The 26,851-nt window shown below is 32.4% G+C and overlaps 3 protein-coding genes across 5 annotated transcripts; 2 read left to right on the top strand and 1 right to left on the bottom strand.

Annotated features, from left to right (window-relative positions):
- The first annotated feature begins 556 nt into the window (after nt 1-556).
- LOC133671313 (protein NLP8-like) lies at nt 557-6,989 on the top strand. Its single transcript, XM_062092032.1, has 6 exons — nt 557-823; nt 1,337-2,579; nt 3,781-3,825; nt 4,018-4,776; nt 4,890-5,013; nt 5,341-6,989. The coding sequence occupies exons 2-6, from the start codon at nt 1,638-1,640 to the stop codon at nt 6,432-6,434; spliced, it is 2,964 nt and encodes a 987-aa protein (XP_061948016.1). The 5' UTR covers nt 557-823; nt 1,337-1,637; the 3' UTR covers nt 6,435-6,989.
- Nucleotides 6,990-10,149: 3,160 nt separating this feature from the next.
- LOC133671200 (peroxisomal membrane protein 13-like) lies at nt 10,150-13,330 on the top strand. The gene is made up of 5 exons (XM_062091869.1): nt 10,150-10,418; nt 11,288-11,518; nt 11,606-11,925; nt 12,320-12,412; nt 12,914-13,330. Exons 1-5 carry the CDS (start codon nt 10,394-10,396, stop codon nt 13,133-13,135), a joined length of 891 nt encoding a protein of 296 aa, XP_061947853.1. The 5' UTR covers nt 10,150-10,393; the 3' UTR covers nt 13,136-13,330.
- Nucleotides 13,331-13,464: 134 nt separating this feature from the next.
- On the bottom strand, nt 13,465-17,837 carry LOC133671199 (uncharacterized). 3 transcript variants are annotated; one of them, XR_009834223.1, is made up of 7 exons: nt 17,702-17,837; nt 17,559-17,615; nt 17,421-17,463; nt 15,168-16,818; nt 14,372-14,459; nt 13,888-14,104; nt 13,465-13,797 (listed from the first exon to the last, which is right to left on the bottom strand). XR_009834223.1 is itself a non-coding variant. In XM_062091868.1 (6 exons), the coding sequence occupies exons 1-6, from the start codon at nt 17,791-17,793 to the stop codon at nt 14,068-14,070; spliced, it is 1,968 nt and encodes a 655-aa protein (XP_061947852.1). In that variant the 5' UTR covers nt 17,794-17,837; the 3' UTR covers nt 13,465-14,067. The 3 variants fall into 3 exon arrangements, 1 of the variants encoding a protein (XP_061947852.1); XM_062091868.1 differs by having other exon boundaries at nt 13,465-14,104; XR_009834224.1 differs by lacking the exons at nt 17,421-17,463; nt 17,559-17,615 and having other exon boundaries at nt 17,702-17,823.
- Nucleotides 17,838-26,851: the final 9,014 nt, after the last annotated feature.

Here is a 26,851-nt window from a genome sequence, read left to right as displayed (position 1 = left end):
TTTTTTATATTTTTAACTCGTCTTAACATTTTGATATAAAAAATAAATTTTAAAAAATAAAAAAAATATTATTTTAATATATTTCTAAACAAAATAATTATTTTGAAAAGCAACCATTACTATATTTTTAAATTCCTAAAAAAAATATCATTTTGATATTTTTAATGAGGTAGAAATCATTGTCAAACTAGCCCTTTAATGTGTATTTGATATATACTACTTTTTATAAGTGGTTTTTATTTTAAAATATATTAAAATTATTTTTTTATTTTTTAATATTAAGAGTTAAGACATCAAAACTTGAAAAAAATACTAAAAACAATATATTAATTTAATATTTTTTAAAATAAAAATATTTTTAAAACACTCTGAAATACCAGACAGCCTCTTCCGTCCTTTGAAGCTGTATGGGAATATTAACTTTTATTAATCAAATAAAAATTAAGATTTACTACCCTACCCTACCCCTTTTCAAAATTCTAACATAAAACAGTGAACTAAAAGAAAATATATTCTAAGTTCGCTTGTCTTTTGCGCATGGTTAACTCCTCTATTCCATTACGGTTACTACTATTACTACTAGAATTTACTAGGAAAACCAACATTTCTATTCTCTGTAAACGCGAGGTCTTCTGCCTAGAAAAATCGAGCACCAGCATCAGCTCTCCAAATCCAAACCTGCTACATACCTGCTCACCAGGGCTTCCCTTTTTAGTAATTACTCATACACGGCATTCCCTCTTTCACCCTTCAAAACTTGATTCTCTCCCTTGGCTTCTTCCATACTGAAACAAATCGCAAAGTTTCGAGGAGATTGGGATTTGTAAGTGGTTTTTTTTTATGACAATTTTGTTTCTTTTAAGGTTAAGTTTGATGTTATGTATGTGGTCTTGTTTGAGTTTAGTTCTTTTACATTGATTTCAATCATTCTGTGGTCTTGATTCACTTTTGTTCTCTTACATTGAATTCAATCATTCAGTGCCTTTGTTGACCATTTCTGAGCAAACCCACATAAAAAAAAACTCAAGCTTTATACACATATGCATAAAAAAGACACAATCTTTATTCATATTTAGTTATGTTTATGTTCTTATCTGCGCAAAGGGGACAAACTTGGAGGTGGGTTTCGTTAGTTATTGTTGATTGTGGAGTCTGGACTTGTGCTCCAGTAAATCACGGAAGCTTTGGAGATTGCAAAATTTTTGGATGTCATGTTATTAGATTGTTGTTGCTGAGTGATGTATTAATTAGACCGCGCATGTAGTGACATGTGTTTATTGGTTGCTGAAAGCTTGTATATCTTGATTTATGGTCTTGTGCTGTTATATTTATGCAGGATTGGAAGGAGGTGAGATTTAGTTCTGTGGGTTATTGCGGGCGAAAGGTAAAGGGTTTGCTTTTTTAAGAGTACCTGAGTTGGTTTTAGTTGTTCAAATAAAAAACAAAGAAGGTTAAAAGAGATGAAATCGAGTTGTTTTGTTTAAAATCAGTGGAAAGAGGGAAACCTTAATGGATTTGAAGGTTGAGTTCAAGTGTAGTAATATAAGAGGAAGGATCAGGTCAATTAAGTTCCTTTGGATGGTACTCTGATTGAAAAGAGGGGAGAGGTTATTAGGAGAGTGCTTGATTGTATAAAAATGGAGAACCCCTTCTCGTCAAAAGAAAAGGGGACGGGTTATTGGGCTTCTCCAAGAGCTCAGATGGATGGTGTCACTCCTTTAGATGGTTCCCCGAGGAATTTACTTCTCGAGGATCCATTCAACAATTTTTCAGAGCTTATGAATTTTGATATTTATGCTGAATTGTGCAACAACCCATCAGCTATGGATCAAATGCTTGACCCATTTGGAATGCCATCCTTTCCATCAACATCCTATCCATCCTTTGATCCAGGAAGTTCTGCAGCACAAAATTCTGCTCCTGTACAGAATACAACAAATGCTGCTGGGACTTCTTACAATGGTGGGGATAAAGTGGTGCTTCAGCAAATAAATTCCCATTTTTGTTATCCCTCAGATTCAATTGATACTGATGATTTGGGTGCAAAGCACAGTAACGATGCTGGTCAACAAAATCGTTTCTCAAACTTGACAGATCATATTATTGCTCGGCCACTTGCACCATCACTTGATGAGAGGATGCTAAGGGCATTATCCTTGTTGAAGGTTTCATCTGGAGGGGGTTTTTTGGCACAAGTGTGGGTTCCCAGAAGGATTGGGAATCAATACATGTTAAGCACTACAGAGCAACCATACTTGCTTGACGAAATGCTAGCAGGGTTCCGAGAGGTGTCTAGAACATTTACCTTCCCTGCAGAAGTGAAGCCTGGTTTGACTCTAGGGCTTCCTGGTCGTGTATTCATTTCCAAAGTTCCAGAGTGGACCTCAAATGTAATTTATTATAACAAGGGTGAATACTTACGAGCAAAGCAGGCAGCTGATCATGAAGTACGGGGTTCTTTTGCATTACCGATCTTTGATCCTGATGAGATGTCCTGCTGTGCTGTTCTGGAACTTGTCACTGTGAAGGAGAAACCGGATTTTGATTCAGAGATGGAAAATGTTTGCCATGCACTTGAGGTTAGTTTCATTTTACTACATATTCTAGTACAGAAGCTTTTGTTCTCCTTTATCTGTCTCTGTTCCTCAATTTAGTTGATAAATTATGTAACTTGCCTAGCAACCTGTTTTCCACTAAAAAATCTAATAAAAGAGAGAAAGGGCAGAAATTGTTTGTTCTGGAGTGAGAACAAAATGTTGATCATAAATAAGTTTCTCCCTTTGGAAGCCTCTTGTTCTAGCTTCTGCAATATCTTTGGACTCAAGCACAGACTCTTGGTATGTTGTTGACGGATAAATTCCTTTCCCTTGCTATTATGTTTTAGAACCATAATATGATGCATTTTTATGAAGAAAATGTTAGATTTCTCTGCTGGGAATTACTTTGTTATCTTGAATATTCTGCATCATTTAAGGACGCAAGCAAAATTGTTGCATATGATGGGAATACATCTTTAACTACCTGGATTTTGTTTTTATACTTCTAAAACAATTACTGATACATCTAAGGTTTTGATTTTAGATTAAAATGGGTTAAAGTGGTTAACTTTTAACCCCTTTTAATCTTGTTTGGTAAACTTTTAACCTCCAAAAAGGGGCTTAATTTTTTACCCCCATTAATCTTGTTTGGTAACTTTCTTTGTTAAAGGGGTTAAAAAATTTTATTTTTATTTTTGTGCATTTCTCTCTCTTCCTCCACCTCACCGCTCAATTTCTCTTTTCATTTTCCTTATTAGGCCCTACTAATACACTTCGTTTCCTAATTTTTAATTATATTTTCTATAAATTTTTAATTTAAAAATTTATTGAACCCCACCATCTTATATTTTTAATACACTTACCAAACATCTTTAACACTTAACACTTTAACCATTTTCTTACCCCTTTAACACTTCACACTTCAACCATTTTCTTACCCCATTAACACTTCATACCTTAACACTTAACCTCTAACCTTCAACTCTGAACCAAATGCAACCTAAGGATTCTCCTGAGTTAGTTGAGTGTATGGAAGTCTATGCCTTTTGGTTTCCTTGAAGCATCTTACTTCTTAAAGTTCTTTATTTTCATCACTCGGACAATTTTTGCATCTTGAAATTTATGCACCAATGATTAAAGCTTGCCAGTTGTTTTATGTGGCTACCATATGAATCAGAATCCCAACTTTTATGTGCAAATATATTTCGGATGGTACCCTAATTGTTGACTCGATGGTTTGCAGGCTGTGAACTTACGGAGCACTGCACCTCCTCGACTTCTTCCTCAGGTATTTATCAGCAACTTCCTTTTTCTTTTTTTATTGGATGGTTCTAGCATTCACACCCAAAAGAAAGTGGGGAAACCTCATACCTGCAAATTGATAATTAAATAAACTAAGAGAAAAAGATGACATGGCTTTCGCTTTGAACTCTTCTGTTTTCACTCAGCACTTAATCTAAGGGAAATTATTACTTTTCAGTGTCTCTCAAGCAACAAAAGAGCTGCCTTGTCTGAAATAGCTGATGTTCTACGAGCTGTATGCCATGCACATAGATTGCCACTGGCTCTCACGTGGATTCCTTGCAATTATAACGAGGAAGCTCTTGATGAAATCATAAAAGTGCGTGTCAGGGAAGCCAATTCAAGGTCAAGTGGTAAATGTGTATTGTGCATTGAAGATACAGCTTGCTATGTTAATGACAGAAAAATGCAAGGTTTTGTGCATGCATGTGCCGAACATTACATTGAGGAAGGGCAAGGTATAGCTGGAAAAGCACTACAATCAAATCATCCATTCTTCTTCTCTGATGTGAAGGCATATGATATAACTGAGTATCCACTTGTTCATCATGCACGCAAGTATGGTCTGAATGCTGCAGTTGCAATCAGGCTAAGAAGCACCTACACTGGTGATGAGGACTATATTTTAGAGTTCTTTCTCCCTGTCAATATAGAGGGCAGTTCAGACCAACAACTCCTGTTGAACAATCTCTCAGGTACCATGCAGAGAATTTGTAAGAGTTTGAGAACAGTTTCAGAGACAGAATTTGTTAGGCAGGAATGTTCTGAAGATGGTTTGCCAAAAGAATTAGTTCCAAGCGTCAGACCAATGTCCATTTCAAAGGGCAGCTCTCAAACTGCATTATCAGAAGGAAACTTGAATTCGGCTGCCAAGATGCTTTTTACTATGTCTGGTTCAAAAAATGATCAAACAGAATCAAATAGCTCTAACGAACAGGTAACTTCCTTGAAGACATATTTCTGTCCCTTTTGGTTACTTTCCTGAAAAAGTAGTAATAGCATGCTTGTTGTATTGATTTCTAACTCTTTTTTTATGAATATTTTGCATAGAAAATGAGTGGATCTAGAAGACAGGTGGAGAAAAAGAGAAGCACAGCAGAGAAAACTGTGAGCCTGAGTGTTCTTCAGCAATACTTTTCTGGAAGTCTCAAGGATGCTGCCAAAAGCATTGGTGGTGAGCTCCATGCCATGTATATAATTATTAAATCAGACTTGGTAACTAAACTTTCTGAATGAATATCTAAACTTTTGGAAAAACTCATTTGAGTCAAGAAATTGTCATTTTCCACTATTGAAATTCTTTTTTAGATCATTTAGCTTCATTAATTCTTTTATTCCTGGTATTGATGAAACTAGTAATTCATGATGAAGTGTTGGTGGTTACCTTGTGTTATTTCTTTTCCCAAAGTCCTTTGTCAAAAGATCTTATTAGGATAGGATAGCCTTTTTGCCATCTTTTAGAAGAATTTGTAGTTAATCTTTAAATTTCTTTCTTGTGTAGTTTGCCCCACAACACTGAAAAGAATTTGCAGACAACATGGAATATCCAGATGGCCATCCCGCAAGATAAACAAGGTGAACCGCTCATTAAAAAAAATACAGACTGTGCTTGACACTGTTCAGGGGGTAGAAGGAGGGCTGAAATTTGATCCCACCGCAGGTGGTTTCATTGCTGGGGGAGCCATGATGCAAGAATTTGATCTTCGAAATGGTTTTGTATTTCAAGAGAAAAATCTGTCCAATAGAAATTCTGATCCAGCTAACCATGATGTAGTTTCTGTACGTCCAGCTCCTTGTACTGATGGTAATAATTCTACTGTTAAAGTAGAAAATGATGAATGTCATATAGGTAGCGGGGGAGTATTAAAGGAGTCTTGCGTTCATGTGATTGATTGTAGTGAAGATGCCAAGTCAGCTGCAATGGATGCTGAATTATGTGAGCAGGCTAACTTTGGCTCTGGACCTTGGGCTTGTCTTGAAAATGACATCACGGGTTCTCTTGCAAAAGCAGGCAACAAATGGGGCATGAAAAGTGGTGGTATTGTACTAGAGAATTTGGACTCTCACTTTGTGTCTCAAAGCTCAAGCTCCTTCGCCAAGGAGATGGATACCAAAATGGAGGGTGACGATGGAAATGTAGAACATAACCAGCCTACTTCTTCAAGCATGACTGACTCATCAAATGGCACTGGTTCAATGATGCATGGCAGTATATCAAGCTCTTCGAGCTTTGAGGAGAGGAAGCATTCAAAAGTGCGAACTAGTTTTTGTGATAGTGATTTAAAAATTACTGTAAAAGCCAGTTACAAGGAAGATATAATCCGCTTCAAGTTTGATCCATCAGCGGGATGTTTGCAGCTCTACAAAGAAGTATCAAATAGGTTCAAATTGCAAACTGGAACATTCCAACTCAAGTATCTAGATGACGAAGATGAGTGGGTACTGTTGGTGAGTGACTCTGACTTGCAGGAGTGTCTGGAGATAATGGAATATGTTGGGACTCGTAATGTGAAGTTCCTTGTTCGTGATGCTGTTGCGCCTTTTGTAATGGGAAGCTCTGGCAGCAGCAATAGCTTTTTGGTAGGAAGCTCCTAGCACATGGGTGATGCGTTCCATGGGCCATCTCTGACTTTTGCTTGTGTCTTTCTTCTACCTTCTAGCTAGTGTTTTGCTTTTTCCCGAGATTTCATGATTATGCAGGTTCTGCACATACTAGGTGAGTAAAACTAGGGAAGTTGGAATGGGGAATCTGAACTGGCTATACTTTCTCTGCATTTCTTTCTTTCAAAATTTATAAAAACCAGTCACAGAGTGGAAGACATGCTGTTCTTTGGCGTTGAATCGCCGCTGGACTTCCAAAAAGTACAGCTGAACAGTCCCAGCACAAACTTATCTTCTATGATTGGTTGTCAGAATTCCAGAAAAGAAAGAGAGGGGATAAAACTAGGAAAAAGTAAAGGAGATATGATTTTGTTTGAAATATTATATGTTAATATGTAGTGCTGTATATGCTAGTAGTGGCAAAGGAGGTTGTAGTTGTAGAAACAATCGGGGCACTGTATTCTTATGTTATGTACTGGGGAGCCCTTGAATCTAGATTGTACAGGGATTACATATCAATATGAGACAGTGGCAATGTTCAAGTTTGAAGGTGTTCCTTTTCTACTATAGCTGTCAAGCTTCCTTGTCTGTCAGCTTTGTGAAGGAGCATGACATGACAGCATTACACAGATAAGCACAAATGCACACTCCTGCAATCTTCTTTATAGGTGTATAAGCTACTAGATAATCAATAAACGTCAAAATGATTGACCAGATCAATGGAACTCATTGAGCAAGCATTCACTGTGCACAAGCATTTTCACAAAGCAACTGCATTTGATGTATGATTATATTTAATCTGGTTAGCTCCACCTTGTGGCTGGAGGGTTTATGATTTGGTAATTCTTGAAATACTTGAGACTTTAAAGATTAAAGGGTTCTTTCTATGATTAAAGAGTATTGTTTATAAGTATTCTACCGACATTACCAAACCCAAAGAAAAGAAATCAGAAGCAGCAAAAGCTTTCTAATATCTTTGGGAACGAATATTTTTGGGAAAGTGGGTTGGACTGATTTAACAAATGAGGCATGATGCTTTGGAGATAAAAGTTATCATTTTAGTTCGGTTTAATTTTTATCTTAAAAAATAATCAAATTGAATTAAAAAAAAAACTGAAACTAGTATAAATTAACTGGTTTTGATTTAGTTTGGTTATTTTAAAACAAAAACCAAAACCCAACCAACTGTTTTGGTTCGGTTTGGGTTGGTTTTGGTTCGGTTTGGTTCGATTCAGTTATTTTATATTAAAAACAAAAAACTATATTGTTTTTTTTTAGTTTTTTTTTGTAATTTCTAATAGGTTTGGTTCAGTTTGGCTCGGTTTTCTCGGTTCGGTTTTTTTATTAATTTTGATTCGGTTTGATTTTTTAGTTTCAGGTTTATGAAACCGAACCAGTCAGGTTTTTTAAATATTCTAATTAGTTTAATTAATTTTTTTTTACGATTTGATAATTTAATTGGTTTTTTAGCTCACCCATGTTTAGGGGTATAATTTGATAACTTTTCAAATGCTTCTCCTAGATAATATAAACGATTGGTTACATTATAATAATGATAATTCACTAGTCTTGATTAAATAATAATTTTTATTGGTCTCGACTTACACCACTATGATAAATTAATAATAATTCACCAACTTATAAGATAATATATAAAAAGAAACATATAAATCTCACTTGAAATATAAATTAATAATCTCTTTATAAATTAAAATTATACACAGACATGACTAAATCAAAAGGCTTTGTAAAATGTAACTCTAATATTACTTGTTTTTTCTAAAAGTTAAGTTTCATTGAACCTCATCTAACTTTTCTTAGTTCATTATGGAACTATTATATAGTGTTTTTGTATTGCAATACAAATTTATGCAATGCAACTATTGCTTTCAATGCTTCTTGGCATGAGACAACTTCCAATACAAAATTATTGTCTTTAACTTTATTTTCTGTCATTTTTTATATTGTTCTTAATAATTTACTTGTTACTTAATAACTCTAGAGTTGCCCTGTTTTTTCAGAAATAACTCAAAAAATATTCAATACTTATTATATCACTATACTTCAACTATTCTATTAGAACATACAATTGTTGAATGTCTTCATTTTATTGTTGATTTAAATTCTCTTAAGCCACATTATTTATATACCTAATTTTACCATGTTGAAAACAATTTATAACTATACTTGCTTGAATAATTTTTATCCAAGCTGAAATTACATCTAAAACATTTATCTTTCTTGAATTTAAGATTTTAATTTCATAATTCTTTAAAAGATTTTGATAAAATCAACAATGATAATACATTTTGAAAGCTCGTGTAATCCCTATATCATAGAGGCTAATTATTTGATATTATATTGTGTGGCAAGAAAAACAATTCAATATTTCTCAAATAATAGTTTTTAGACAAGAAAGATAATTTTCAACAACTAAGAGAATTTTTCTTCCAACCATTTTTCTACCATGTTATTGAACATATTCTTGGAATAAAATCACAATCATTCATGCTTGTTTGTTGGCATAATACTCACAAATCATACTATTTAGGTTCCCATTCTTGAAAAATCATGGTTTGGCATACTTGGCAATGAACCACAAGGAAATTTTCTCATTACATCCTTATTACAACAAATAATAATTGTAAGTCTTTTCTTGTCTTGTTTCTTACCTTTAAATTGTTTTGTTGCAAGAGAATGACAGGGTTATAACCTATAAAATAATCTTGTTTCATTTAAGTTAAAAACATTTTTTAAGAAAAATTAATCTACTTTTTTTTTCATAGATTGCAAATTGCTCTTCAAAAGCTTTTATCAACCTAATCACTTCCTCCAAAAAGATGATACATCTTGATGCTATGTCTTGATTTCAAGCACTCGAGTCAACTTTGAAAAAAAATAGAATTCTAGCATATTTACATAGTTCATCTTTTTCAGAAACTTCTGTCTTTTTCATGATTAGTTCTCTAATCATATTCACACATTCTTGATATGGAATTAACCAATCGTACAAAACCTTCTCTAACTCCGAGAGTTTTATAATCATGAATTTGTTTGGGTTAAATAAATACATAGATTAATGATAATTCATAATGCAATAATTAGGTAATATTCATCAAAATACAGAAATACCTATACATATATTAAGTTCATAAATGTAATAACACTATGTAATTTTTTATTTATCCAACTCAAAATAATAACTATAAAAAAACTCATTTATTCAAATCAATTCATTTGAATTCAAATAGATAATGTAATTTTTTTTATCCAACTCAAAATAATAACTATAAAAAACTTATTTATTCAAATACATATTAATTAGATTTAAGTTTAATTCTTATCTTCATGTATCTTGACTAACGTTATTAAATTTAGCTTTGTTTAATAGATTAACTCGATAATCTATTGACTTGAAATTTAACACGGGCTAGATTTTATATTGAAAATTAGCTTAATTAAAATATATTAACCTAAAAAATTATTTCATAATTTAGTCAATACCTAGCTGAGATCCTATTCGACTTTTTTAAAAGAGTTTTCAAAACCACAACGTTTTTTACTTTTCCAACAAAAATCTTGAAATGTTGATTTGTATTAACGAGGTTAATCCATGGCCTAGGCTTTGAACCAGGCAATGAATTTTGAGATTGATTATGGAATGAGTTGAGTTTTATAACTATATGATTTCCACAAGTCTGTTGGCAATAGGAAAGGAAACGACCATGTCAGCAACATAAAAGCTACAATCAGCACTACTGGATCCTTGTAACGGAGAGGCAAGAGAATGTAATAATAACAATCACGAAATAATAAAAAGGAAATAATTTAAAAAAAGAAAGAAAGAAATAAAAACAAAAATAAAATAAAGACTACTCTTTTCCTGGTTATGCTTTTGCAGTAGCCGGTGCCTTGGTCTTACCAATAGCTGATGCCTTGTCTCTTCAACTCACATGGCATCTAATCCTCAGCCATCAGGTTTGTCTTGAAAAACAACAAAAACCCATCTTTCTGATTCTCTCAAATTATGATTTAAGCTTTATGTGCTTACCCTTTTTATTTTGAGACGATCTTTGTAGTTGAAATGAAAGAGGATTGATTTATGGGTTTGGGATATTAGTAATCAAGAGATGATGGGAGGTTTTGTTTGGTTTTAAAGATGGGATCTTTATGGGTTTTTGATTGTAACTATGGTTTTGTGAAGTTGCGTTGTGTTTGGTAGGTGAGAAAAATGTGAAAGAAAAGAAAAGAAGAAATGGGGTATTTTTTATTTGATAAAGGAATATTGGGTTTGGTGTTGGTGACAGTTACAATAATAGTTTGAAGGTCTTTTTAGGTTAGAAAATTGTGAACTTCTTTTATGGGATTTTGTCTTTGATGATGGAATAGAATTTCTTCAGATTTTTTGTTAGGACTATGAGTTGAAGTTGTGAAATCCAAAAGTTTCTGTAATCATGTGGAGACTTGTTCTGATTCTAAGCTATGCTCGAGTTGTTTTGGAAGATGCTTAGGAAACATGATTTTTAGCTTTTTGTGTAAAAGTTTATTCTTTCTTTTTCTCTCTTGCATTGACTTTGATCACTGCCTTCTCTTTTTGCATCTTTTTTGAATGTCTCAACTTGCTGTGATTCATTTTGTGAAATGTTGATTATGCTGAAAATGTATTTTCCTTGAGCTGAACTTAACTGCCAATATGCTTTTTATTAGCTCTGTAAAAATCATGTCATTTATCTTCTCTACATACAATCTTTTGGCCTTGCTAACTCTTTTAGGTGTATTTTAATTTTCCTTTGCTTTACTTTGTAAGATTTTTTTCTGTGAGATAATCATGTGGTTGGTTATTGCAGCTAACAATCCTCCTCCAAAACCATGGGAGCAATCTGGTGGTTCTTCTGGTGCTACACCTTTTAAACCACCATCAGCTGGCAGCACAAGTGATGTTGTTGAAGCTTCAGGAACTGCAAGACCTGGAGAAATTGTTCAAAGTTTAGGTAATACCACAAATAACACAAATGCTGTTGGTAGGCCTCTTCCTGCAAGACCTTGGGAGCAGAGTTATAGCACAAGCAACTATGGAGGTGAGTAATGATTAGCAATATAAAGTTTTACTCTACGGTCTAATGGTTGAATTTTTTTTAACTTTTTTTTCTCTTAACCTGACTCAGGTTATAATTCCACTCTGAACTATAATTCTGGATATGGTTTGGGGACCTATGGCTCATCATATGGTGGGGTTGGAGGATCATATGGTGGGGTTGGAGGATTATATGGTGGAGGGATGTATGGAAACAGCATGTATCGAGGCGGGTATGGTGGGCTTTATGGTTCTGGGATGAATGGTGGTGGAATGTACAATAGTGGTTTTGGAGGCGCAATGGGTGGTTATGGAATGGGCATGGGCGGTCCTTATGGAGTTCAAGACCCTAATAATCCATTTGGTGAACCTCCATCTCCACCGGGGTTCTGGATTTCATTTCTTCGAGTGGTAAGACATGGTTTTCTTTTGACTAGTTATATATCCTGTTTCGAGAAATGGTTGGAGGTGTAGATACATTTTATTAATAGACTTGGCCTAGCTAAAGGTTTATCAAACTCATAGTTGGTTAAGACCTGAGACTTCTTCAAATTAGATTATCAATAGTCTAATGGATTTTTATCTGTGTTTTACTTGGTTGCATCAATAAAAAAAACTTGCAGCTTTGTATGAGGCAATAAAATTGTTTTGCTGCTTGTACTAAGATTGTCTACTGCTTACTCTTGAACTCTTTTTTCATGGTTGCAAATTGCTACAATGTTATTAATTAGTTCACCAACATTTCTAGTTAGTTAAATAGATTTCATTCTTCTCTGGACATTCACCATTTTCTCAATGATGGCAGTTGCAAGGAGTGGTGAACTTTTTTGGCCGCTTATCAATTCTCATAGACCAGAATACACAGGCTTTTCACATGTTCATGACTGCGCTTCTTCAGGTGTTCTCCCTATCTTTTTCCTTGCACTTTGTTATTTACTGGATAAGTGATTTCCAATCAAATGTTTGCTTACATTTTCTAGCTCTCTACACTTTAGCTTCTTTCTGTTTCTGATATGCCATTGAGCATGAACAAACCTATGCCATCCAACTTGATAGTATTAACTAGTTCTCATTCACTTAAGCTACCTACTGCAAAGGTGTTAACCTTAGTGGTAAGTTCTGTAATTGAGTGTGATCACGATCACTTCATGGTATGCATTACACTCGGAAGCAATTTCTTCCACTGTTTGTGAGAGTGCATGTATTTAATTCCCATTTCATATTTAAGTGCAGTGTTAATGGCTGGAGGGCTTTTATTGTGTTTCATAGTATCTCACTTTCTCTGAGTTAAAGTTTCTAGACGGCCATCCTTCAAAATTCAAAATTCTTTGAACTGCAGCGCAAGGAACATCTGTCTTTTGCTGTCCAAATCCTTAGTTAATTTTTGTTCTTTTGTCAGCTTTTCGATCGCTCAGGCATGTTGTATGGAGAGTTGGCTAGATTTGTATTGAGGCTGCTGGGGATCAGAACAAAGCCCAGAATGGTCAACCCACAAGGTCCCAATGGACTTCCTTTTCCAGGACCTGAAGGTACAAATGCGAACTCTCGCTACATTGAAGGACCAAAGGCTGCTCCAAGTGGTTCTTGGGACAATGTTTGGGAGAATGATGCTAGCAAATGAGGAAATAACATCTCTTATGGAGTGAATTTGATATTCTTTATTGATAGAAAAGACATCTCTGGTGTAATCCTCAGCGACATGGTTTGCACATGGAACTTTCAGTGTGAAATGAAATGTAATCTTTGTAACCTTAGCAAAAACAAGTTGTATTTAATTTAAATTTAATAGCGAGAACAGTTATTGGTGTGCTGACAACTTGGTTTGGATGTTGGATTTAACTGTGAAGGTTCTTCATCAAATTTGTGAACTTGAGTTGAAAGGTTTATCTACGCTTGATGGGGAACAAGAAGGGGCACTAAAAACCAGTACAACTCAACAATGCAAGAAAATGGAGTTTTCAATATTGGCAGTCTTTTATCATATATAAATATTTCCAGCTTCCACAGGGGTTAGAAAATCAAAATGTAAGGAAAATGGGAAGATACAAAACAAACGTGCTAGTTCTTTCTCGTAACTTGACTGCAATGTCAAAGTACACATGTTGAGGCAAAATTTTAGCTGTTCCAGATCAACGAACAGCAAATGGTTATTACATCGTGTGATTTTAATTGTAACAGCTTCACTGAACTCTGGTCAAAATTGACTATGCAGTTGCTGTCTTCGAGTAAGCTTGTCCAAAATCCTTCTTGGATGGGGGCACGGGTATGATTCATCTAGCCAACCTTGATCACAAAACATGGCTGTTAGAACAGGCGATTAAAATCCTGTCGCAACTCTGTATAATGACCAGTCATAATTGATGAGGGTGTTACCCATCTTTGTTGCCGTCCAAAATGGCTTTCCTTGGCAGTTCACAACTCATTGCTAAACATTGGGAAGAATGGAGAAAATCTTAAAATTGCAAGCTTGAATGACAAACCAAGCTGCTTATATTTTTTTCTTTTGTTGTTGGAATGCTCTGATATGTTCCATGAAAGTCTTGAAGAGTTCTGCTATGTGGCCATCATCTCCTTTAACCTTGTGCTCTCACTGCAGTCACAAGATCCCAAATATCAATGCTATCGACAAAAAAGATCTAGATACATTACAGTTCATTTTACATAATTCTATTTCTTCCTAATGCTGCATTTATTAACATTATTTAAGCCCGGTATCGAAAAAACGCTCAGTTTCATTCTATAACTTATAGTATTGCATCAAAATGTGGACTGGACACACCAGTATTATGCATTAAGTGATAAGAAAAAGAGAATCAAATTCTATTATTCAGTACAATTTAGAGAAGAAGCTACGTACCTCTTCGGGAGGGAAGGTAGTAACTCTTCAACAACTTGAGCAATATCTGAACCAGCCACATTATTCTCAGAAGATTTCTTTCTTTCTTCTGCAAATACAAATGGAAGACCTCATTAATTGCATTCCTAGCATAGGCAATATAGGATCATAGAGTAAATACCAGGTGGACCATACTTCCACAATCAATTCCTTAATAGGTTTACCTACTAACTATTTGTTTCTAAAAAAAATGCAAAATAAGTAAACCAGATCGCTAAAATGATGAATTAGACAAATATTGGAAAAATATTCCATAGCAGATTCTATCCTCTAGAATTTTGTGCAATGAAAGCAGACAAAAGAAAGGAAGGAAAAACGAAGGTGATATGGTTAATGATATTTAACGGGTACCCCAGTGGCATTTGCTTTACTTAGTATGCAGATTGCACACCAAAAATACAACATAAAAAACAAAAAACAAGTCAAGGTGAGTTGTCAAATCACGGACACATGAAAAAAATATTGATACTTGAAGCAGCAATTTTTAGTCTCTCCCAAAGCATGATTAACCGAGAGACGAGCAAAGGTGTGACTCACAAACTTCGCTTGTCAGAAGAGGATTGATTTTAACTCTTACAATTAAAGATACCATGTGTTTTCTAAGACTTCGAACATTTCTGTCAGTTCACTTCCAATACAGGGTAAAATTTAACCAGAGTGACAACCATAATAGCACCATCTTTATGTTCTCTCTGGGATAATTTCTATAGTTAGTGGAGCATGCATATTTGAAAAAAAGAAAAAACAAGTTCACTACCTTGATTTTCTTTGCTTGACTTATCACCTCTGAGATAAGAAATATCTCCCAAATCTAAATCCAAGCCCTCTTTCCGTGCCAGCCCCTCCATTAAGTAACCAATGAGATTGTAAGCAACCATACTCGTCTCATCACAGATCTCTTGGATGCGAAGGTATAGGTTACCACTCATGTTTTTCCCTTTCAAGCAGAAGGTAGAAGGTGGTGATACATCCTGAGAGTTTCCTGGATCAATTGCAGCACCCTTTTCAGGTTCATTTCTAATTGAAGAATGGACTTTTGAATTTCCATTTGGAGAATGGTGCACGGACAAGTCATCTTCATCTACACTAGATGTCCCAAATGTTGCTATGCTCAACTTACTGACATCTACATTATGATTTCTTGTTTCATGGAACAGAGTAGGACCACAACTTGTGTCAGGGTTTGAGATAGGTGGAGAGGAGTCCATTGGTATATGCTCCCCACAACTCTCTTCTTGGTAATTCCAATCAATTGAATATGATTTACCTTCACCAATATTGTGATGACCAGAGACAAAATCATCATCTCCACCATCACTTTCTTCCGACTCTTCCACATAAGCATCAGCAAAATCCTCGTCATATTCATGATGAGGAAAAACATCCCAAACCACCTGCTTTATCTCAGAACTTAAACCTAAAATGCATTCCACCTCTTCTTCAATTTGCTCCTTCGGGTAGCATCCACTCCGGGTTTTGCAAGAACTCCTGTTGATAATAGCAAGAGCTTCTGTTAAAGGTTTAGGAACAGTACTAAACTCACTGCACTCGAAAAGATATTCTGTTAACAATTTATTCATCGCTGTTCGCAGACTTCCTTTTGGAACATCAGCCTTTGGGTCCAGCAGAAGCTGCAAGGTTTGCACCTCCGGTAATTTAAGCTTCTTCATTCCTAGTAACCAGAGAGCCTTCAATATCTCATTCTGCAAGACTTTTATTTCTGGAGAGAATTGACAGAAGTCATTCAAAGAGGAATTTAGAGAGCCTGATGTTAGCTTTACAGATAAACCTGCAATCCCAAGTGCTTTGGCTAGTGGTTCCTGCAGCTCATCCCCTCCACCAATTTCTGAAAGCATTTTCTCGCTAGTCTTCCTTATGTAATGAATCACACTATCTCGACAGCGATTGTATTTCTTCTTCAGTAAACGGGGAATGCTTGCTGGGACACCACTAAGTTTTCTGCGCATAGCAAGCAGGGCTTCAGTTGGCAAGTCCTCTAGTCTATCCAGTACTTGAATAGCTGCAGAATGATGAGATTGAAATGTGGAATTCACCACTGCCAAACAATTCTCTCTAAAATTTTGAGGGCTATTGATTAGTTGATACAGCAGCATCAAAATTTCTGTTTGGTCATGATCGCAATTTGGATCCCTAAGAAATCTTGATTGTTTAATCACCTCTTTCATTTTTTTACGAGTGGTTTCAAAATTGACTGCACCTCCTGTAAGTAACATAGCAATAAGGTGAAGCCCTTTATTGTTCAGAGCATCCAAGCGTGATAAGAGCATTCTTTTCATCTTGGTTCTGTCAAATAAGAGTTTAGAGTCTGGAGCAACATGAGCCTCTCTTTTAGCATTACATGCGCCAAAAGCTTCTTCAACATACCTTTTTACTTTCTCATAGAATATCTGGTGAACAAAACATGCAAAATATGAATGTCAAAACTTCAGGATGTATGGCAAGCCACACAAGCTAGAGAGAAAAACATATTCATGCTCAAGGGTTCGCAGATAATATAAATCTCATCTACAACTAAGATAAAATCATCACCTTTTAAAACCATCTTAAAGTCCAAATTCTTTTCCAATTAATTAACACGGACAGAACAATATGCAATTCATATTTCCCCTTCATGCCTCCTTTCCATTCACATGGAGACCATGAAAAACAAATTCTACAAAGCTCTATGAAATTCCACACAAATACAACAAAAATAAAGTGTATAAACTACATATCACCCTGACTTGAACACTAACTATTTCCCAATAAAACTAAAAGCCCACTTCCAATTACTCATTGTTCATATGATCACCCTGACTTATACACCAACTATTTCTCAATAAAATTAAAAACCCAATTGCAAATTATCATTATTAATATAAACCCTGACTCAAACACTCTCAATGAAACTAAAAACCCACTTCTAATTACTCATTATTGATATAATCCCCTGACTTCAACACTAAATATTTTCCAACAAAAACAAAAACCCACTTGTAATTCAACTTACATCATCATCCCTTTGCAAAGATTCAGGCACAAACCTAGAAACACTACAAAAAAAAACACAAATTATTACTATAATTATCATAATAAAAAATAATAAAAAGTAACCAAATGTTAAAAAAGAAAAAAGAAACTGACTTACACATATTTATGAAAATTTTTGTCTTCAGGTTTTGAAAAAGGCAGTCCTAATAACCACCTGCATTTCAAAAGACCCAGTTTGGTTACTAGCTTGAAAAGTTGAAAAAGTTTTTATCTTTGAAGCTGAATTGGAAGCAAACTGACCTTCTTTTGAGCTTAAGAATCTTCTCTTTGTGTTTTTCATGTGTAATTATAGCTTCCCCATCTGTTCGGTAAAGCCCTAATTTGGCTTCCATTCATTAGAAATTAGGGGTTTTGATTTTGAGGTTTTAGCACAAGGGAGCTGGGCGAGAGAGTTGTTTTATATATATAGAAAAAAAAAAGTGAAAAAACAATTACGTGGGCCAGGGAAGTAGGCTAGTCAGGGCCATTGTATTTAACAGGTAATACAGGAAGCCCACGTACCCTACAATAAAGCATGGGCTAATAGATAGATATTTGGGCTTCCAAATGGAGACCGGGCCCATAATCAGTGGGTATCGTAGGAAAATTGTAGGGCTTCCAAATGATACCTGGTAATGAGAAAATGCCGTTTGTGCTATATGCTTATATTTTAAATGATTTTTTTATTTGCGTTTAGTTTCAAATTTTGTTTCTTAGAAGAAATTGTCATAAATCTTTTTTATTAGAATGTTTTTTAAAATTATTTTATTAAAAGAAATTGTCATAAATATCTCTTATTGGAAATAAATTTTGATTTAAATCAAAATTTTATTTTAGAATTAAGTAATTTTTTTTGCTTTAATTAAAAGTTAACATTTTTAACTCATTTTTTTTTAATTGTGACTTGTATTATTTTTACTCCTAAAATAAAAACAAAAAATAATACCAATTAAAGAGGACTCTCTCAACTCAACTCAAAAAATTATAACTTTCACCTCACTTTTCTTTATCACTTCATGTTTTTTTATTATGTGTCTACTTCTCTTACGACTCCCTCTATTTATAGGTAAAATGAGGGAGCAAACACTATGATTCTTTCCTGTTGATTTGGTAAAATCCCTAAATCTCTTCATGAAAAACACCCATTTATTTCTAGCATGATTTGTAGCTGATATTGAGCCTAATTTGTCTCAATTCATATCAATATCTCCCATTTGAAGATAAATGAACTTACTGAAGCTTTGCGCAACTTTAATTTAATAATATTGCACGTAAATGTTGTTAGTTTAATTAAAGATGAAAGAATAATTTATATATACCCACATATAATATAAGATAATATAAGAAAAACAATACAAATAATGCATGCCACGCATCATCTATTTATTTATCTTCAATATAATTTCTAAGGGACATAGAATTATGGGAATATTACAGTGATCATCATATAAAGTCGAAGTCTTTTTGATGAATTTGATACCCATTAATTATCGAAAATGATAGGTTTCGAATTCAAACTCATCAACTTACCCCAGTGTAGTCAAGTTTAGAGTTGTTTTGAATCCCCAGTGGAAATGGTCGATCCCTTCACTAAGATATTTTCATTGTAAAAAGAAAATATATAGAACACAAATTTCATGAAAATCCTTACTTCCTGCAAACCACATCACATTATGAAAAGCACCAACATAAAATTTAACAAGCTAGGATGAGTTACATTAATGAAAATACACTAAATTGATAGTTTCTGCAAGTGCAACAGGACAACCACAGCAACAAGAGGGCCCTCCCTTATTATCTTTATTCCTCCAACCTTCTTCCCCACCTTCACAGCCCTTCAACTACGACATTAAAATGAAAAGAGAGATTATAGAAGCATGCATGGCACAACTCTATGCTAGCTGCAAGCATAACTTCCTAGCTAAACGACAACACAGATCTTAGTCATGATCAAAATGTTAGATGATTATTCAGCAAGCCAGAGGAAAGCTGACATGACTGGTTAATTTTAGCAATTTGATCCAAAGCAGATCCCTATTGGATATAGGCATCCACAGTTTCCGCAGCAATTCTTTGGTTGGAAAAAGCAAAAGGCTCCACTAGGGAGACAAGCACCAAGGTTACTTTCATCTTGCAGCAATATGTTTGAACTCATGAGCAGTGGAAATTGCCGCATAGCAAGGGCAGACGGGGCAATGGTTGCGACAAAAACCAAGGCAACCATCAGCAGCAGAGTGACCTTCTTGCTGTCCATGATCTCTGTCTTACTCTTGATCTATGGCTACTTCTCTTCTGAAGGTGTGAAAAGCTTGTATGTTGCATGATACCTTGGCCTGAGACTTCAATTTATAATGGTGGGAGATATAGAAGCTGTAGCTTTATAATAATTGAATATATATCTGCGTATATGCACGGGGTTTCACCTTATCAATAGTAATTAATCTCTTCACTGAGAGATAAAATCATTATTAATATAAAAACATCTGAGTGATGTGTATCCAATCAAAACCCGTGGTTCTTATTAATGTTTCTATATAGTATATATAAAAAAACAAGACATGATAATATATATATATATATATATATATATATATAAATCGTTTATTTATTTATTGTATATAAAAATAATAGAACAACAAATTAAATCTCAGCAGAAAATCTCACCCTTCATTGGACCTTTCAATTTGATCACGTGTCAACACGTGCCACGATGCCATCTTCCAATTATTAATAAAATGATTTGTACCTCCGTACAGTTTACGATAACATAAAAAATTAATTTAATATGATTAACAGAATGGTAGAATTTGAATTCCAATTCCCATATATTAAAGAAACATTACACCATACAAATAAAACAAAATCCATTTTTCCTATTCTCCTTTATCATAAAAATAAGAAAAATCTGAATTAATAAGTACTATACTAATAGAAATTTGTCATAAATTAATAAAATTGAGAATTTAGTTATAAATATTCTCCTTTATCAAATATTTAATATTAATTTAGAACATGCCAATAGAGAAATTAGAATCTAATGAAAAATGTGTTATCAATAAAATTATGAATGTGAAATTTATGATCTTCTTATAATTAATGGTGTAGTTTGAGATAATTTGGCTTTATCATTAATGAGAAAAAAATATAGTTATTTGTTGTTTTCTTTTTGTTAAAGAAATAAATCATTTTCATTTATTTCTTTATTTCTCATTTTTTTTATATTTGTATCTAATTCTTCACATTTTTATTTGATGATAAGTTTTCACTATGGGGTCAATGGGTAAAATTAGAAAATTGGGCAATATAAATGCCCAATTTTCTTCTCATGGTAGGCGGCATTTCCAGCAAAGAAAGGGGGAAGAAAATTAATTTTTTCTTTCAAAATTATTTGCAAATCCACTCAAAATTAACAGAATTAATGAGTTAAATAAGGAATAAAAAAGAGAAATTGAGTGTTTTAGAATGTTTTTGGGATAAATTAAGGGTTAGGGTATTAGAAGAAAAGGGGAAAAAAGGAATTGAAAAAAGAATCAAATCAAATTTAATTTTTTTAAAAATATTTTTAAAATATAAATACAAAGATGATCATAACTATGACTATAGAGTTTATTCTTCACTTTAAGAAGTTAGATTTAAATGCTGGAAGAAACTGTTTTGTAAATATATCAATGTGGGTATGACAGAATCGATCTAGGAGAGCTCAAGGCTTGGATTCTACACTAAAATCAAGAAAAGATATGAAGGGATTTTGTATAATTTACCTTGAAAGCATAAACATAATCATGTTAAACAACTAATTAATAACATAAACATAATTATCTAATTAATAACATATGCACGCGTCACAATGCCCCGTGCCTCGGCATTTTAACTCCAATAAAACATCAACAGTACAGATTAAAAATAAAAATTATCAGATATATTTATTAAAATTACAATCATAAGAATTTTAAGATCTACATGCAACCACTCATCTATAAATAACTCAATCTATGTTTACATTTTCTGAGCAAAGTGGAATCACTTTATTACTCTTAATATATATATATATATAGAGTCCTTGGGAATTAAGGTGCATGTACGTTAACGATTCTGTCTGTAAAGTGTGCTCAAATTTTGTCAAAAAGTAATATAAAGTTTTAGAATTTTTGACAAAATTGATGATGAAATAATTTATTAAAAATCATTTTTTTTTATGGATTCAACAATGCCACAGTCCATTAAGAATTAATGTTGTTGATGGACTCCCAGATAAAATATGTGCGATAAAATCTGATTTTTTAATGTGAATATTTTATATATATAAAATTTCTAACAAGAAATTTTTTAATGACATGGTTATATAGGTAATTATATCGGTGTTCTAATTACAAAAGAAATTTTTTTTCTAAACACCAATAAAATACTCAGTTGGTATTTTTTTAATTTTTAAATGGTGAGTTTTTTTACTGAATTTAATTTTAATTTTTTAGAATAATTATAAGGTGTTTTAACGTTGTAAATAATGATATGTTTTGGATGTTAAAAACATGTTAAAAATTGAGTTTTGGGATCCCAAATCTCGGCCTGATTTTACAATCATAGTTAATGCCAAAATTAGGTTGCAATATTATTATTATGTTTTTAAAATATTGTCGGTGTTCGTCTTGTCTGAGATAATTAGAAGCCTTGTCTTTATCTTTTCGTCCTTGAACAATTGTTTATTGATGTGGATGAGGATGTGGATGTGGATCCACATCAGCTTTAAAAAAACAATTCATATATTTTTAGTTAATTGTAAATTAATTCTTATAACTCAATAAACTTATTAATAGATTTTCATGGTCTTGCATGTTTATATTTGTATTTATAAATTTATTTATAATTTTTCATCCATTTCCTATGTTTTTTTCAATTTCTTATTTTAAAAATAAAAAATATATGTGGAAGGATTTAAGAAAAAAGAAGGCGTTTATTGGAAAAAATATGTATTATTAAATGACTGTATGGACATTAATAGGCCTTATTAATAAATAATTATCTTACATTGGTTTATTCTAAAATTAACATAATTTAAAACTAAAATCATTAATTAGAAAATCTATTTATTAGAAATGTCAAAATCTAACCATAAGAATTCTAAGATTTTGAAGCGAACACTAAAGATCTATAAATAGCACAATATATTTTTATATGATAAATTCGTTTTCAATCATTTTTATATCCATAAATGTCTATTTTTTTGTATTAATCCTTATGGATACTTATGCATAAGATAAAGATAAACACAAGGATAAAAAAATATTTAATTAGGTTAAAGATTTTTATAAGGAATACATATAATTTTTCCTTTGATATCTCTTATATTATAAATATTTACTAATTATAGTTTATACACCAAAGTACTTTCTAAAAAACTAAATTTCATCAACGAATCTGTTTCTTAAGATCATGGACAAAGTTAGAAAATCTATGTTACTTAAAAATAATTAATAATTACTCGATAAGAGAGATATATAATATATCGCTTGATTTGATCACGTTTTACCACATCCCACAATGCCGACTTCCAAAGTTTAATTAATAAATAATTAAAGACTGTCAGGATAACCCAAAAAAAATAAAAATTAATGCCTAAGTGTGTATGAGTTGTTTGTGCATAGATTATTTTTGTTATAAAAACTGCTGAAATTTCAAACTTTAACATTATCATATGTTAATAATTACTGGTGTCGTATGTAAGTTAATTTGGTTCCAGTGCTCTCATATTTAATTAATTAATTAATTAATTTAATGTATGTTAACGTAAACTACTAATTTATATTACTTTAATATATGATAATTTCTACAATTAATGTACTCTTCCCTAAAAAAAATATTTAAATTGAAACCTCACATTTATACATGTGTGTCAATAACTTACTATAGCTAAACATCAAGAAGGATTTTGTGTTAACTCTAACACGTGCTTTTTAAATTGAAATCATTTTAAACTTAATTCTTGAAAAAAAAAAGATTTTGGACTTGCAAATTTATAAAGATTAATCACTATTTTTTTAATGTAATTTTAGTATGATTAGAAGAATAAGGAGTATAGAATTTGAAAGAAACATATCATTAATTGTTTTATCACGACAGTCATTAATTATCTATTAATAATTGGAAGTTGGCATCCAGCCATGCGTGGGTGGTGGCATGTACACGTGAACAATTGATAGGTCCAATTAAAGATAGAATTTTCAATGGAATCATGTTAATTTACTATATTATATATTAATTATCAATTATTCAAATTCTCTAACTTCATTGCAATGCCTGAAGGGTGGGGGCGTCGATGCCTTAATAGTTTTTTTTTTTTAAAATAATATTTCATTTTATAAAATTACCAAACAAACCATCTTAAAATCACAAAAAAATAATAAAAAAGACATAAATACCCTTGAAACTACCCTTAGGCTGTGTTTGATTGGAATTCACTTTCCTTGTTTTTCCATGTTTGGCAACAACATGGAAAGCTAGTCAACGGAAACTTAATTCCGGTCAACAAAGGAAATACAACTTCAACAAAGGAAAGTGTTTTCCTTTTGATAAGAACCGGAAAACACTTTCCTTTTCTTTCATTGTACACATTTTTTTGCCACAATTATTATTTTATTTTGCTATATTTGTAGATGTACTTGTTTTATTTTTTTTGATTAATTCATGATTAATATTTAATTATATTTGTTACATATGGATAAATTTGAAAAAAAAACTTATTTTAAGCTTTTAAAATTGAAAAAAATATAGTAATAGGTTTTACTTAAAAAATATTTCTCAAGCTTATTTCTATATAATATGATATGACATATATAGTTATATTTTATAAAATAAGCAATGTATGAATATATATTATAATAAAAAAAATTCATCATTATTTGCTGATTATATCAAATTTGATCCTCAAACTTTTGATTGCTATATATAATTTGTTTTGAATATTTATTTTTCAATTTCATATCTTAAAATTTAATTTTTATATTAATTTTGGTCCTTATTTTTATAATTGCTATTTGCTTTTTCCTTGTCATTTTTTTATTGAAATTTTTTATCTATCAAATTTGGTCCTCATTCTTTTGATTTTTACTTATTTTATTCTCATTCAACTTTTTAATTTGTAAGATTTGTTCCTTATTATTTTAATAAACTTGAAAAAATAAAACATTAATAAGTTATTTTCCAGCTCATTTTCCATAACATAACCAAACACTGGAAAGTGTTTTCCAACTTATTTTCCATTACACTACCAAACATCGAAAAATACTTTCCCGGAATTCACTTTCCCGGAATTTACTTTCCCCGGAATTCACTTTCCAAAAGGAAACTACTTTCCTGCAAACAAACGGGGCCTTATATGTTTTTTAAGGTCAATTCAATCACTTCACCATTGACAAAATTAAAAGGATAAATAAGTCCGTCTATGCCAGTTGAATGAGTTATTATTATTATTAATTTTTTGCTTTTAAGAATATAAGTGTTATTTAAATGTGCAAAAAAATATTGAAAAAACACAAAGATATCTAGACTAAATTTATATAATAAATTGATAAGAAAATGTAAACATAGATTGAGTTATTTATAGATGAGTGGTTGCATGGAGATCTTAATTAAAATTCTTATGATTGTAATTTTAATAAATATATCTGTTAATTGTTTTAGTTTTAGATTATGTTAATTTTAGAATTTTAGAGTTTTGTTTATTTTTAATATTAATTTGTAGTACTCCTTGATATTTTATTATTGCAGTTAAAATGCCGAGGCACGGGGCACTGTGACGCGCGCATATGTTACTAATTAGATGATTATGTTTATATTTATTAATTAGTTGTTTAATATGATTATGTTTATGCTTTCAAGGTAAATTAGACAATATCCCTTCATACGTTTTCTTGATTTTAGTGTAGAATCCTGCCTTGAGCTTTCCTAGATCGATTCTGCCATACCCCTATTGATATATTTACATCAATTTCATATATTAAATTCTATGAAGGAAATATTAAAGAAACTACCTCAAATCCTAATGAATTCAAAGAAAAAACAAAATAACATGAGAAATTAAAAAAAAAAAACTGAACATCACAAATCTTAAATCTTTCATATATTAAATTCAATAAAAATGCTACTTGAATTATGAACTCAATATGGATACCAAATTAGTAAACAAATTAGCATATAATAAATAAATAAATACAAGGGGAGCGTTGATACAAAAACTAACATACGGATAATGTTAAAGTTTGAGATTTCTGAAGAAATTCTTATAACAAGAATGATTTAATGTATTTGGCTGATATATATATATATATATATATATATATATATATATATATATATATATATATTCGAACAACCTGATTTGAGGATGCATTAATTAATTTCTTATGTTATCGTGAACTGTACGAGGTACAAATCACTTTATTAAAAATTGGAAGATGGCATCGTGGCACGTGGTGACACGTGATCAAATTGAAAGGTCCAATGAAGGGTGAGATTTTCTGCTGAGATTTGGTTGTTCTATTATTTTTATATACAATAAATAAATAAACGATTTTTTATATATATATTATCATGTCTTGTTTTTTTTTTTTTTAATATACTATATAGAAACATTGATAAGAACCACGGGTTTTGATTGGATACACATCACTCAGATGTTTTTATATTAATAATTAATGATTTTATCTCTCAGTGTAGGGATTAATTACTGGTGATGAGGTGAAACCCCATGCATATATGCAGATATATATTCAATTATTATAAAGCTAAAGCGTCTATATCTCCCACCATTATAAATTGAAGTCTCAAGCCAAGGTATCATGCAACATACAAGCTTTTAACAACTTCGGAAGAGAAGTAGCCATAGATCAAGAGTAAGACAGAGATCATGGACATCAAGAAGGTCACTCTGCTGCTGATGGTTGCCTTGGTTTTTGTCGTCACCATTGCCCCGTCCGCCCTTGCTATGCGGCAATTTCCACTGCTCATGACTTCAAACATATTGCTGCAAGATGAAAGTAACCTAGGTTGTCTCCCTAGTGGAGGCTGGTGCTTTCCCAAACCAAAGAGTTGCTGCGGAAACTGTGGATGCCTATATCCAATAGGGATCTGCTTTGGATCAGATTGCTAAAATTAACCAGTCATGTCAGCTTTCTCTGGCTTGATGAATAATCGTCTAATATTGTGATGAATAAGATCTGTGTTGTCGTTTAGCTAGGAAGTTATGCTTGCAGCTAGCACAGAGTTGTGCCATGCATGCTTCTATAATCTCTCTTTTCATTTTGATGTCGTAGCTGAAGGGCTGTGAAGGTGGGGAAGAAGGTTGGAGGAATAAAGATAACAAGGGAGGGCCCTCTTGTTACTGTGGTTGTCCTGTTGCACTTGCAGAAACTATCA

The sequence above is a fragment of the Populus nigra genome, chromosome 13 (genome assembly GCF_951802175.1).
Source record: "Populus nigra chromosome 13, ddPopNigr1.1, whole genome shotgun sequence".
NCBI classification, from domain to species: domain Eukaryota; kingdom Viridiplantae; phylum Streptophyta; class Magnoliopsida; order Malpighiales; family Salicaceae; genus Populus; species Populus nigra.
The sequence above is the reverse complement of the archived record's forward strand: the minus strand, read 5'-3'. Positions and strand labels throughout refer to the sequence as shown.